At 37.1% G+C, this 14858-nt stretch overlaps 2 protein-coding genes across 2 annotated transcripts in view; both read right to left on the bottom strand.

The window, feature by feature from the left end:
* Nucleotides 1–3475: 3475 nt before the first annotated feature.
* Nucleotides 3476–14858, bottom strand: part of m17 (IL-6 subfamily cytokine M17) — a 12109-nt gene continuing 726 nt past the window's right edge. The window contains exons 2-3 of the mRNA XM_062032026.1: nt 8433–8584; nt 3476–4035 (exon numbers count right to left, since the gene is read on the bottom strand). Of these exons, the coding sequence (XP_061888010.1) occupies nt 3583–4035; nt 8433–8584 (605 nt within the window). The 3' untranslated portion in view covers nt 3476–3582. The remainder of the gene's footprint in view (nt 4036–8432; nt 8585–14858) is intronic.
* taok3b (TAO kinase 3b) overlaps nt 8566–14858 on the bottom strand; it is a 49400-nt gene continuing 43107 nt past the window's right edge. The window contains exon 9 of the transcript XR_009823689.1: nt 8566–8584. The gene's annotated coding sequence lies outside the window, so the exon portion shown is untranslated. The remainder of the gene's footprint in view (nt 8585–14858) is intronic.

Raw genomic sequence — 14858 nt, 5'->3', positions numbered from 1 at the left:
AAAATACATTTTAATTTGATTGAAAATATTTTTCATAAACAATTCAAAGACAAAAAAAAATACTTCCATCAGAAAAATATATTGTATTATTTTGCTGTAATGAGCTTTTTTTTTTTTTTTGCAGCAAAATTATTTTGCCAGTGTTGGTTGACTACAAAAATATGCAGTTTAATTTATTGTAAATTATATTAGTTAAAATAAAGTATGTTGTTGATTTCTTGGGGTAAAATACATTTTAATTTGATTGAAAATATTTTTCATAAACACAATTCAAAGACAAAAAAAAATACTTCCATCAGAAAAATATATTGTATTATTTTCCTGTAATGAGCTTTTTTTTTTTTTTTTTTTGCAGCAAAAATATTTTGCCAGTGTTGGTTGAATACAAAAATATGCAGTTTAATTTATTGTAAATTATATTAGTTAAAATAAAGTATTTTGATGATTTCTTGGTGTAAAATACATTTTAATTTGATCGAAAATATTTTTCATAAACAATTCAAAGAGAAAGAAAAATACTTAGATCAGAAAAATATATTGTCATTGTCCTGTAATGAGCTTTTTTTTTTTTTTTTTTTTGTAGCAAAAATATTTTGCCAGTGTTGGTTGAATCCAAAAATATGCAATTTGATTTATTGTAAATTATATCAGTTAAAATAAAATATTTTGTTTTACATTTTGATTTGACAATTGTTTATTTATTTATTTTGGATACAGCAAATCAAAAATATTTTTCATAAACACAACTCAATGAGAAAGAAAAATACTTATATCAGAAAAAATATATTGTATATTTTTCCTGTAATGAGCATTTTTCATTTTTATTTTTTGCAGTAAAAATATTTTGCCAGTGTTGGTTGACTACAAAAATATGCAGTTTAATTTATTGTAAATCATATTAGTTAAAATAAAGTATTTTGTTGATTTCTTGGGGTAAAATATATTTTGATTTGATTGAAAATATTTTTCATTAACACAATTCAAAGAGAAATAAAAATACTTGGATCAGAAAAATATATTGTATTATTTTCCTGTAATGAGCTTTTTTTTTTTTTTTTTTTTTTTGCTAGCACAAATATTTTGTCATTGTTGGTTGAATACAAAAATATGCAGTTTAATTTATTGTAAATTATATTACTTAAAGTATTTTTTGATCACTTGGGGTAAAATACATTTTAATTTGATTGAAAATATTTTTCATAAACCCAATTCATAGAGAAAGAAAAATACTTAGATCAGAAACATATATTGTAATATTTTCCTGTAATGAGCATTTATTTTTTTGCAGCAAAAATATTTTGCCAGTGTTGGTTGAATCCAAAAATATGCAGTTTGAACTCATGTAAATTGTTTTAGTTAAATATTTTGTTGATTACTTGGGAGTCAAATATATTTAAGTTTAATTACAATTAATTATTACTTAATTATTTCAGACACAGCAAATCAAAAATATGTTTCATCAACACAATTCAAAGAGGAAAAAAGTATTTAGGTGAGAAAAATATATTGTATTATTATTTCTTTAATCTGCAAATTTAGAATTTTACTGTAATCAGCATTTTTTTACTAGCTAAAATATTTTTGCCTGTGTTAGTGAATACAAAAATATGTTTGATTTTTTTGTAAATTATGTTAGTATTGTGTTGATTATTTGGGGGGGAAATTCATTTATTTATTGTTTACTTATTTCAGACACAAAAAACTAAAAAATATCAACACAATTTAAAGAGACATTTTTTTTTGTCAGTGTTGGTTGAATACAAAAATATGCAGTTTGATTTAATGTAAATTATTTTAGTGAAATTAAGTATTGTGTTGATTACTTGGGAATAAAATACATTGAATTTTAATTACAATAATGTATTTATTCATTTATTTCAGACACAACAAATCCAACATTTTTCATAACCACAATATATATATATATATATATATATATATATATATATATATATATATATATATATATATATATATATATATATATATATATATATATATATATATATATATATATTAGGGATGTCCGATAATATCGGCCGATAAATGCGTTAAAATGTAATATCGGAAATTATCGGTATCGGTTTTTTTATTATCTGTATCGGTTGTTTTTTATTTTTATTTTTTTATTTTTATTAAATCAACATAAAAAACACAAGATACACTTACAATTAGTGCACCAACCCAAAAAACCTCCCTCCCCCCATTTCTTTCTGTTATCAATATTCTGGTTCCTACATTATATATCAATATATATCAATACAGTCTGCAAGGGATACAGTCCGTAAGCACACATGATTGTGCGTGCTGCTGGTCCACTAATAGTACCAACCTTTAACAGTTAATTTTACTCATTTTCATTCATTACTAGTTTCTATGTAACTGTTTTTATATTGTTTTACTTTCTTTTTTTTATTCAAGAAAATGTTTTTAATTTAGTTATCTTTTTTTTTTTTAAAAGTACCTTATCTTCACCATACCTGGTTGTCCAAATTAGGCATAATAATGTGTTAATTCCACGACTGCATATATTGGTTGATAGCGGTATCGGTAATTAAAGAGTTGGACAATATCGGAATATCGGATATCGGCAAAAAGCCAATATCGGACATCCCTAATATATATATATATATATATATATATATATATATATATATATAAGGGACAAGCGTTAGAAAATGGATGGATATATATATATATATATATATATATATATATATATATATATATATATATATATATATATATATATATATATATATATATATATTTAATCTTTAAATTGAAACATTTTTAAAATGTATTGTAAACTAATTAGCGTGTTCATTCTGATTAGATACATTATTATTTTAATTACACTTATAACATTGTTTTAATTCAAAATATTTATGTTTTGAAATTAATAAACACAATATTAAAAATACATATTAAAATATACAATGTTAAAAGCAAAAATATTTTTTTTTATAAATTCGCATTGTTGTAATTTTATTTCTATAAATTTTTCAGACATGTCATTGGGCATTTTGAAATGGATCCAAGCTACGGGACTATTAAATATTCCTCCGCGTGCCGTACAAAGAGAAAATATTCAGTGTAAAATAAAAGCAGGATGAAGTAGAACTACTTACTGATACTGTCACTTAGTGGCCGTTTATGGGTATTGCTGGGAATGAATAATATGAGGAAAGAGCAAAATAGTGACCCTACCAGCCCATCTGCCAAAATCAACGTTTTTGTTTTTCCCCCACCCGAGTCAGACGCAGCGTTGCCGTGTGACCGACTAGACAGAAGGTGCATCACCGTACGGCAGCTGGCGTCACACACCCATCGTCTCGGCTGCTTCCTGATTTGTTCACCATACGCAATAAAACACATGACAGCAAAAAAAAAAAAAAAGATGACAAAAAAAAATCTTTCATGGTTTTAGTTTTGTTTTATTGATATTTTCACGCTGCCGGGCATGCACGTTATTGATGCAATAAGTACTTGTAATCACCCCGACATATTTAAGGTGCTTGCGGCCGCTCAGAATACATAAGAAAAATAAATATTAAATATGATAAATAGGCACTCACAGTCTCACAGGAAATTGCGTCTCCCTCGGCACACTCGGCTCCTCATGCTCCTCAGCTCCCTGCAGACGTTCAGCAGGAAGTCCTTGTAGGTCTTCAACACCACGCAGCCGTAAACCTTCTGCTGGAAGGTGTTCTGCGCGGGCGGCAGGGAGGCGGGCGCCCCCGCCGGCCAGTCCTGGAGGTTGGGGAAAACGTCCCGGTAGAAGTTCCGCAGGAGCGCCTCCAGGCCCCGGTTGCGTTCCCCCACCGTGTCCAGCTGGACCAGGAGGCCGCTGTCGGGGCGCTGCAGGTCCGTCTGCTGCTCGTACACCCGCCTCAGGTGAGAGGAGAAGACCCGCAGGTGGCGGAGGATGCTCTCCGTCCTCTCCGAGGGCTCCAGGCCGGAGATGTTGGGCTCGGGGACGTCGGGGATGGACACCTTGCAGAAGAGGTGGGACATGTCTCCTTGGGAGGCTCTCTGTGGGGAGGACAAGCAGCCACACCTTTACCACTAACCACACTGTCTCTTTATACAAACCCCGTTTCCATATGAGTTGGGAAATTGTGTTAGATGTAAATATAAACAGAATACAACGATTTGCAAATCCCTTTCAAGCCATATTCAGTTGAATGCACCACAAAGACAAGATATTTCATGTTCAAACTCATAAACTTTGTTTCTTTTTTGCAAATAATAATTAACTTGGAATTTCATGGCTGCAACACGTGCCAAAGTAGTTGGGAAAGGGCATGTTCACCACTGTGTTACATGGCCTTTCCTTTTAACAACACTCAGTAAAACAGGGGTGTCAAAGTCATTTTAGATGGGGGGGCCACACGGAGAAAAATCTACTCCCAAGTGGGCCGGACTGGTAAAATCACGGCACGATAACTTAAAAATAAAGACAACTTCAGGTTGTTTTCTTTGTTTAAAAATAGAACAAGCACAAATGTACAAATCATAATGTTGTTGGGTTTTTATTTTACACATACATGTTGCGGTGAATAATTTATTTGTCATTATCTATATTTTCTGAATAAATGATGTGATAATGTTCATCATTGGTGTTAATGTTCAATCTATCAAGATAAAAATAAGTATATCAAAATCAAATTACAGGATGTTATTTATGTAGTTTGATCACTTTCCTCGACTGATGTACTAATGTGGTTTATTTTGTACATATGTAGCATCATCTACAAAGATACAAATAATTGCTATTGTGACATCTAGTGGACACATTTAGAACAGCAGTTTCTTTCATTCAAACATTTCAGGTACATTTTTATACTTTGCAAACTCATCCCGCGGGCCGGATAAATCCTGTTCGCGGGCCTGATCCGGCCCTCGGGCCGTACGTTTGACACCCCTGCAGTAAACGTTTGGGAACTGAGGAGACACATTTTATAAGCTTCTCAGGTGGAATTCTTTCCCATTCTTGCTTGATGTACAGCTTAAGTTGTTCAACAGTCCGGGGGTCTCCGTTGTGCTATTTTAGGCTTCATAATGCGCCACACATTTTCAATGTCTGGACTACAGGCAGGCCAGTCTAGTACCCGCACTCTTTTACTATGAAGCCACGTTGATGTAACACGTGGCTTGGCATTGTCTTGCTGAAATAAGCAGGGGCGTCCATGGTGACGTTGCTTGGATGGCAACATATGTTGCTCCAAAACCTGTATGTACCTTTCAGCATTAATGGTGCCTTCACAGATGTGTAAGTTACCCATGTCTTGGGCACTAATACACCCCCATACCATCACACATGCTGGCTTTTCAACTTTGCGCCTATAACAATCCGGATGGTTCTTTTCCTCTTTGGTCCGGAGGACACGACGTCCACAGTTTCCAAAAACAATTTGAAATGTGGACTCGTCAGAACACTTTTCCACTTTGTATCAGTCCATCTTAGATGAGCTCAGGCCCAGCGAAGCCGACGGCGTTTCTGGGTGTTGTTGATAAACGGTTTTCGCCTTGCATAGGAGAGTTTTAACTTGCACTTACAGATGTAGCGACCTACTGTAGTTACTGACAGTGGGTTTCTGAAGTGTTCCTGAGCCCATGTGGTGATATCCTTTACACACTGATGTCGCTTGTTGGTGCAGTACAGCCTGAGGGATGGAAGGTCACGGGCTTAGCTGCCTACGTGCAGTGATTTCTCCAGATTCTCTGAACCCTTTGATGATATTACGGAGCGTAGATGGTGAAATCCCTAAATTCCTTGCAATAGCTGCTTGAGAAAGGTTTTTCTTAAACTGTTCAACAATTTGCTCACGCATTTGTTGACAAAGTGGTGACCCTCGCCCCATCCTTGTTTGTGAATGACTGAGCATTTCATGGAATCTACTTTTATACCCAATCATGGCACCCACCTGTTCCCAATTAGCCTGTTCACCTGTGGGATGTTCCAAATAAGTGTTTGATGAGCATTCCTCAACTTTATCAGTATTTATTGCCACCTTTCCCAACTTCTTTGGCACGTGTTGCTGCCATCAAATTCTAAAGTTAATGATTATTTGCAAAAAAAATAAAAAAGTTTATCAGTTTGAACATCAAATATGTTGTCTTTGTAGCATATTCAACTGAATATGGCTTGAAAATGATTTGCAAATCATTGTATTCCGTTTATATTTACATCTAACACAATTTCCCAACTCATATGGAAACGGGGTTTGTATATACAAAACCAGTGAAGTTGGCACGTTGTGTAAATGGTAAATAAAAACAGAATACAATGATTTGCAAATCCTTTCCAACGTATATTCAATTGAATAGACTGCAAAGACAACATATTTAATGTTCCAACTGAGAAACTTCATTTTGTTTTTGCAAATAATCATAACTTAGTGTCTGGGTGTTGTTGATAAATGGCGTTGGCCTTGCATAGTAGAGTTTTAACTTGCACTTATGGATGTAGCGAACGACTGTTAAATTAAAGTTTAAAGTACCAATGATTGTCACACACACACTAAGTGTGGCAGCACGGTGGCACATGTGCATGTGCCTCACAATACGAAGGTCGTGAGTTCAATCCCGGGCTCGGGACCTTCCTGTGTGGAGTTTGCATGTTCTCCCCATGACTGCGTCTCCTCCCACCTCCAAAGACATGCACCGGGGGATAGTTTGATTGGCAACACTAAATGGTTCCAAGTGTGTGAATGTTGTCTGTCTAACTGTGTTGGCCCTGTGATGAGGTGGCGACTTGTCCAGGGTGTACCCCGCCTTCCGCCCGAATGCAGCTGAGATAAGCTCCAGCGGTATAAAATTGATGGATGGATGGACACTAAGTGTGGTGGGATTATCCTCTGCATTTGACCCATCACCCCCTGAGGGGGTGAGGGGAGCAGTGAGCAGCAGCGGTGGCCACGCCCCGGGAATCATTTTGGTGATTTAACCCCCAGTTCCAACCCTTGATGCTGAGTGCCAAGCAGGGAGGCAATGGGTCCCATTTTTATAGTCTTTGGTATGACTCGGCCGGGGTTTGAACTCACGACCTACCGACCTCAGGGCGGACACTCTAACCGCTAAGCCACTGAGCAGTGGTTTTCTGAAGTGTTCCTGAAGTCCACATGGTGATATCCTTTACACACCGATGTCGGGTTTTGATTCAGTACCGTCTGAGGGATCAAAGGTCCGTAATATCATCGCTTAACTCCACCGTGTAGGACGGGAAGCGACATGAAGGCGTCGGTTTCTTTGATGTATTGTAATCCACAGGAAGATTTTGTCTTGACCCGAGATCTACAAAGCGGAGAGGAGGCAGGGCCTGGCTCCCCTCCAGGCACCTTTTCTTCCTACTGTTTTGTAACCAAAGGCGACGGCTGTTTACGACCCCCTTCCCTTAGAAACAGCTGTTGCCATGTAGACTTCCTTTTTTTTTTTTTTTTTTTTATTTTTTTTTATTGTCATTCAAATTTGAACTTTACAGCACAGATAAGAACGAAATTTCGTTACATAAACTCACGGTAGTGCAGGATAAAAAAGCAATAAGGTGCATATATAAATAAATAAATACATGTAAATAATATATAAATATGTATATAAACTAAATAAATATATATAAATATATATAAATAAATAAATAGATTACTGTACGGATAAATATATTGCACTTTTCCACATGCGTCCACGTTTATGGATGTATGTTCAATCAATCAATGTTTATTTATATAGCCCTAAATCACGAGTGTCTCAAAGGGCTGTACAAGCCACGACGACATGTTATATTGTTATATTATTATATGTTATATTATATTATATTATATGTTATATATATTGTTATATTATTATATGTTATATTGTCTTTTTTTATTCCAGCGAGTTAATTCATTTTTGGGGGGAGTTGAGGGGATCATTTAATTATGATGCGTTCAAGAGTCTTACGGCTTGAGGGAAGAAGCTGTTACAGAACCTGGAGGTTCTGCTTCGGAACCTGTCAAATGTAATTAGGGAAAGTCCAAATAAAAGAGGCGGCGTACAATCTTTCGTCAGCGAGTGGGACGACTACAGTGTCTACGCGTTTCTCCTCGATTGAGCTAAATTGAATCGTGTCTCTGTTTAATTCCTTGCTTCTTGTCTTGTTTAATAGATGTCATCAGTGTTTGAACCGGACATCTTCAAGACTTACGGTCATTTTGGAAACATCACTGCACATCATAATGGCAGCTACACTTTCCATCTTAAAGATGTAAAAAAAATATTTGGGAATATCCGGCGGGCCACATTGAAAAGCTTAACGGGCCCCCGGGCCTTAATTGGCCCAGGTCTGCAACAGAGTCTATCAAAAGTTGCTCGGGCCGTAAGTACAAAAGAGTGGGTTTTTTTTTTTTTGCAACAATAAGATGCCAAAATGATGTATGAGTAAAGATACTCACGTATGTTTTGATGAGATCCACAGATTCCGTGTGGATGAGTCTGGTCAGTTTCAAGGTCCGCTGCACAGAACTTGCACACTGCTGGTCTCTGCTGCTGGACGCTGTTGGGGACCGGAGCAGGATCAGGAGCAGCAGCAGGAGGGCGAGCGACGCTGGAAGGGAGCATCATGAAGTCTTTCAAAAAGCATTGATTGATTGAGACTTTTATTAGTAGACTGCACAGTACAGTACATATTCTGTACAATTGACCACTAAATGGTAACACCCCAATACGTTTTTCAACTTCAATTCATGGTAGGGAGACTTACTTGATGCTGGCTTCTTCAGGCGTGTCCAAAGCATGCTACTCCTCGCATGTCCGCTCATTCTCCTCCAAATGCTCAGACTTGTCATAATCACACTACTTGAACTTTTTTTTTTTTTTTCAAGAGCCCAAACCGCGCATTGGTCATCGGAGGAAATGACGTGCACTTTGTGAGGCAACCTAAATTTCCCAGAATTTCCTCTTATTCTTCTTCTTCTTCTTTTGTTGTGTAGCTGTATTGAAAGGACGAGGGCAATGCCCATACATGCCCTTGATGAGGGGACATGTTCAGACCTGGCGCTGATGCCCACCTCATGTTGGCCCCTGGACCCCATTTTTATTTATTCAAACATCAAAACTCAACATTTATGAGGGCAGTCATGCAATAATTTGAATTGGAAAATAAAACTTTACACACTTTTTAACCTTTGACTTTAATGACCGAGGGGCTTCTACTGCCACCTGGAGGACATGTGGCAGGTTCTTGTCAACTAAACCAAGGGTTCTTAACCATTTTTGACCTCGGAGCCCAACTTTTCCACTCAAATCTTAACACTGAATTAGTCATTTTACTCTTGATTTTAATCATAATCAATAATTATATCTAACCTACCTACAGTTTACAACCTTGTCAAATGATATGAAAGCATGTGTTCATCACAAAAATTATTATCAGACTAATAACAAAAATACTGCATAATTAACTGGCGAAAGATTGGAAGGTTGTTGTTTCTAAGGATGTATTGCAAAATCTATTCAAAGATCATCAATATGACAGACATGCTCTACTGTTTTTAAGGGCCTACTACAAAAATGCTAGTCAAAGATTGTCTATATGACAGGAGCGCTTTGCTGTTTCTAATGATATACTGCAAAATCTATTCAAAGATCCTCTATAGGACACACACTACTTTTTTTACGGGCCTACTACAAAAATGATAGTCAAAGATTGTCTATATGACAGGAGGGCTTTGCTGTTTCTAAGGATATACTGCAAAATCTATTCAAAGATCCTCTATATCAGTGGTCCCCAACCACCGGGCTGCGGCCTGGTACCGGTACGTGGACCGATTGGTACCGGGCCGCACAAGAAATTATTATTATTATTTTTTTATTTTTTTTTTTAATTAAATCAACATAAAAAACACAATATATACATTATATATCAATATAGATCAATAGAGTCAGCAGGGATACAGTCCGTAAGCACATATGATTGTACTTTTTTATGACAAAAAATTAAAAGAATTTTAAAATAAATACCATACAACCCAAAATGCCACTCAAAGATTGTCTATATAACAGGAGGGCTTTGTTGTTTCTAAGGATGTACTGCAAAATCTATTCAAAGATCCTCTATAAGACAGACACACTACTTTTTTTAAGGGCCTACTACAAAAATGCCAGTCAAAGATTGTCTATATAACAGGAGGGCTTTGTTGTTTCTAAGGATGTATTGCAAAAACTATTCAAAGATCATCAATATGCCAGACACACTACTGTTTTTAAGGACCTACTACAAAAATGCCAGTCAAAGATTGTCTATTAAACAGGAGGGCTTTGTTGTTTCTGAGATTGTACTGCAAAATATATTCAAAGATCCTCTATAAGACAGACACACTACTATTTTTAAGGGCCTATTACAAAAATGCCAGTCAAAGATTGTCTATATAACAGGAGGGCTTTGTCGTTTCTAAGGATTTATTGCAAAAACTATTCAAAGATCATCAATATGCCAGACACACTACTGTTTTTAAGGACCTACTAGAAAAATGCTAGTCAAAGATTGTCTAAATGACAGGAGCGCTTTGCTGTTTCTAAGGATGTACTGCAAAATCTATTCAAAGATCCTCTATAAGACAGACACACTACTGTTTTTAAGGGCCTACTAGAAAAATGCTAGTCAAAGATTGTCTATATGACAGGAGCGCTTTGCTGTTTCTAAGGATGTACTGCAAAATCTATTCAAAGATCCTCTACATGACAGACACACTACTGTTTTTAAGGGCCTACTACAAAAATGCCAGTCAAAGATTGTCTATATGACAGGAGGGCTTTTTCGTTTCCAAGGATGTATTGCAAAAACTATTCAAAGATCATCAATATGCCAGACACACTACTGTTTTAAGGACCTACTAGAAAAATGCTAGTCAAAGATTGTCTATATGACAGGAGCGCTTTACTGTTTCTAAGGATGTACTGCAAAATCTATTCAAAGATCCTCTATTTGACAGACACACTACTGTTTTTAAGGACCTACTACAAAAATGCTAGTCAAAGATTGTCTATATGACAGGAGGGCTTTGTTGTTTCTAAAGATGTACTGCAAAATCTATTCAAAGATCCTCTATAAGACAGACACACTACTGTTTTTAAGGGCCTACTACAAAAATGCCAGTCAAAGATTGTCTATATGACAGGAGGGCTTTTTCGTTTCTAAGGATGTATTGCAAAATCTATTCAAAGATCCTCTACATAACAGACACACTACTGTTTATAAGGACCTACTACAAAAATGCCAGTCAAAGATTGTCTATAAGACAGGAGGGCTTTGCTGTTTCGAAGGATGTCCTGCTAAATCTATTCAAAGATCCTCTACATGACAGACACACTACTGTTTTTAAGGGCCTACTACAAAAATGCCAGTCAAAGATTGTCTATATGACAGGAGGTCTTTTTCGTTTCCAAGGATGTATTGCAAAAACTATTCAAAGATCATCAATATGCCAGACACACTACTGTTTTTAAGGACCTACTAGAAAAATGCTAGTCAAAGATTGTCTAAATGACAGGAGCGCTTTACTGTTTCTAAGGATGTACTGCAAAATCTATTCAAAGATCCTCTATTTGACAGACACACTACTGTTTTTAAGGGCCTACTACAAAAAAGCCAGTCAAAGATTGTCTAAATGACAGGAGGGCTTTGCTGTTTCGAAGAATGTCCTGCAAAATCTATTCAAAGATCCTCTATATGCCAGACACACTACTATTTTAAGGACCTAGTAGAAAAATGCTAGTCAAAGATTGTCTATATGACAGGAGCGCTTTGCTGTTTCTAAGGATGTACTGCAAAATCTATTCAAAGATCCTCTATTTGACAGACACACTACTGTTTTTAAGGGCCTACTACACAAAAGCCAGTCAAAGATTGTCTAAATGACAGGAGGGCTTTGCTGTTTCGAATAATGTCCTGCAAAATCTATTCAAAGATCCTCTATTTGACAGACACACTACTGTTTTTAAGGGCCTACTACACAAAAGCCAGTCAAAGATTGTCTAAATGACAGGAGGGCTTTGCTGTTTCGAATAATGTCCTGCAAAATCTATTCAAAGATCCTCTATATGCCAGACACACTACTATTTTAAGGACCTAGTAGAAAAATGCTAGTCAAAGATTGTCTATATGACAGGAGCGCCTTGCTGTTTCTAAGGATGTACTGCAAAATCTATTCAAAGATCCTCTATAAGACAGACACACTACTATTTTTAAGGACGTACTACAAAAATGCTAGTCAAAGATTGTCTACATAACAGGAGGGCTTTGTTGTTTCTAAGATTGTATTGCAAAATCTATTCAAAGATCCTCTATATGCCAGACACACTACTGTTTTAAGGGCCTACTACAAAAATGACAGTCAAAGATTGTCTATATGACAGGAGGGCTTTGTTGTTTCTGAGATTGTATTGCAAAAACTATTTAAAGATCCTCGATATGACACACATGCTCTACTATTTTTAAGGCCCTACTACAAAAATGCTAATCAAAGATCATCTAAATGACAGGAGCGCGTTGCTGTTTCTAAGGATGTACTGCAAAAACCATCCTCAAAGATCCTCTATATGACAAACACACTCTACTGCTTTTAAGGCCTGTACAAAAATGCTAGTCAAAGATCTTTGACAAAACGGAGGCGCTGTGCTGTTTTTGAGGACCCGCTACAAAAACACTTACCAAAGATCTATTATACGACAGGAGTTCTCTGTGGTGTTTAGGACCTTCTGCAAAAACTTTAAAGAGATTTTTAAAATGCTCTACGTTTTTTATTTTTTTAAAGCCTACTACAAAACAAGAGTCTGTTCCTGTTCTATGGTTATCATCACATTTGGCGGTGGTACAAGAGTCTGTTCCTGTTCTATGGTTATCATCACATTTGGCGGTGGTACAAGAGTCTGTTCCTGTTCTATGGTTATCATCACATTTGGCGGTGGTACAAGAGTCTGTTCCTGTTCTATGGTTATCATGACAAATGGCGGTGGTACAAGAGTCTGTTCCTGTTCTATGGTTATCGTCACATTTGGCGGTGGTACAAGAGTCTGTTCCTGTTCTATGGTTATCATCACATTTGGCGGTGGTACAAGAGTCTGTTCCTGTTCTATGGTTATCATGACAAATGGCGGTGGTACAAGAGTCTGTTCCTGTTCTATGGTTATCGTCACATTTGGCGGTGGTACAAGAGTCTGTTCCTGTTCTATGGTTATCATCACATTTGGCGGTGGTACAAGAGTCTGTTCCTGTTCTATGGTTATCATCACATTTGGCGGTGGTACAAGAGTCTGTTCCTGTTCTATGGTTATCGTCACATTTGGCGGTGGTACAAGAGTCTGTTCCTGTTCTATGGTTATCGTCACATTTGGCGGTGGTACAAGAGTCTGTTCCTGTGCTATGGTTATCATCACATTTGGCGGTGGTACAAGAGTCTGTTCCTGTTCTATGGTTATCATCACATTTGGCGGTGGTACAAGAGTCTGTTCCTGTTCTATGGTTATCATCACATTTGGCGGTGGTACAAGAGTCTGTTCCTGTTCTATGGTTATCATCACATTTGGCGGTGGTACAAGAGTCTGTTCCTGTTCTATGGTTATCGTCACATTTGGCGGTGGTACAAGAGTCTGTTCCTGTTCTATGGTTATCATCACATTTGGCGGTGGTACAAGAGTCTGTTCCTGTTCTATGGTTATCATCACATTTGGCGGTGGTACAAGAGTCTGTTCCTGTTCTATGGTTATCATCACATTTGGCGGTGGTACAAGAGTCTGTTCCTGTTCTATGGTTATCGTCACATTTGGCGGTGGTACAAGAGTCTGTTCCTGTTCTATGGTTATCGTCACATTTGGCGGTGGTACAAGAGTCTGTTCCTGTTCTATGGTTATCATCACATTTGGCGGTGGTACAAGAGTCTGTTCCTGTTCTATGGTTATCATCACATTTGGCGGTGGTACAAGAGTCTGTTCCTGTTCTATGGTTATCATCACATTTAGCGGGTGGTACAAGAGTCTGTTCCCGTTCTATGGTTATCATCACATTTGGCGGTGGTACAAGAGTCTGTTCCTGTTCTATGGCTATCACATTTGGCGGTGGTACAAGAGTCTGTTCCTGTTCTATGGTTATCATCACATTTGGCGGTGGTACAAGAGTCTGTTCCTGTTCTATGGTTATCATGACAAATGGCGGTGGTACAAGAGTCTGTTCCTGTTCTATGGTTATCGTCACATTTGGCGGTGGTACAAGAGTCTGTTCCTGTTCTATGGTTATCATCACATTTGGCGGTGGTACAAGAGTCTGTTCCTGTTCTATGGTTATCATGACAAATGGCGGTGGTACAAGAGTCTGTTCCTGTTCTATGGTTATCGTCACATTTGGCGGTGGTACAAGAGTCTGTTCCTGTTCTATGGTTATCATCACATTTGGCGGTGGTACAAGAGTCTGTTCCTGTTCTATGGTTATCATCACATTTGGCGGTGGTACAAGAGTCTGTTCCTGTTCTATGGTTATCGTCACATTTGGCGGTGGTACAAGAGTCTGTTCCTGTTCTATGGTTATCGTCACATTTGGCGGTGGTACAAGAGTCTGTTCCTGTGCTATGGTTATCATCACATTTGGCGGTGGTACAAGAGTCTGTTCCTGTTCTATGGTTATCATCACATTTGGCGGTGGTACAAGAGTCTGTTCCTGTTCTATGGTTATCATCACATTTGGCGGTGGTACAAGAGTCTGTTCCTGTTCTATGGTTATCATCACATTTGGCGGTGGTACAAGAGTCTGTTCCTGTTCTATGGTTATCGTCACATTTGGCGGTGGTACAAGAGTCTGTTCCTGTTCTATGGTTATCATCACATTTGGC

Source organism: Entelurus aequoreus, linkage group LG21 (genome assembly GCF_033978785.1).
Source record: "Entelurus aequoreus isolate RoL-2023_Sb linkage group LG21, RoL_Eaeq_v1.1, whole genome shotgun sequence".
Classification (NCBI taxonomy): domain Eukaryota; kingdom Metazoa; phylum Chordata; class Actinopteri; order Syngnathiformes; family Syngnathidae; genus Entelurus; species Entelurus aequoreus.
This window is presented reverse-complemented; position numbering and strand designations above follow the sequence as displayed.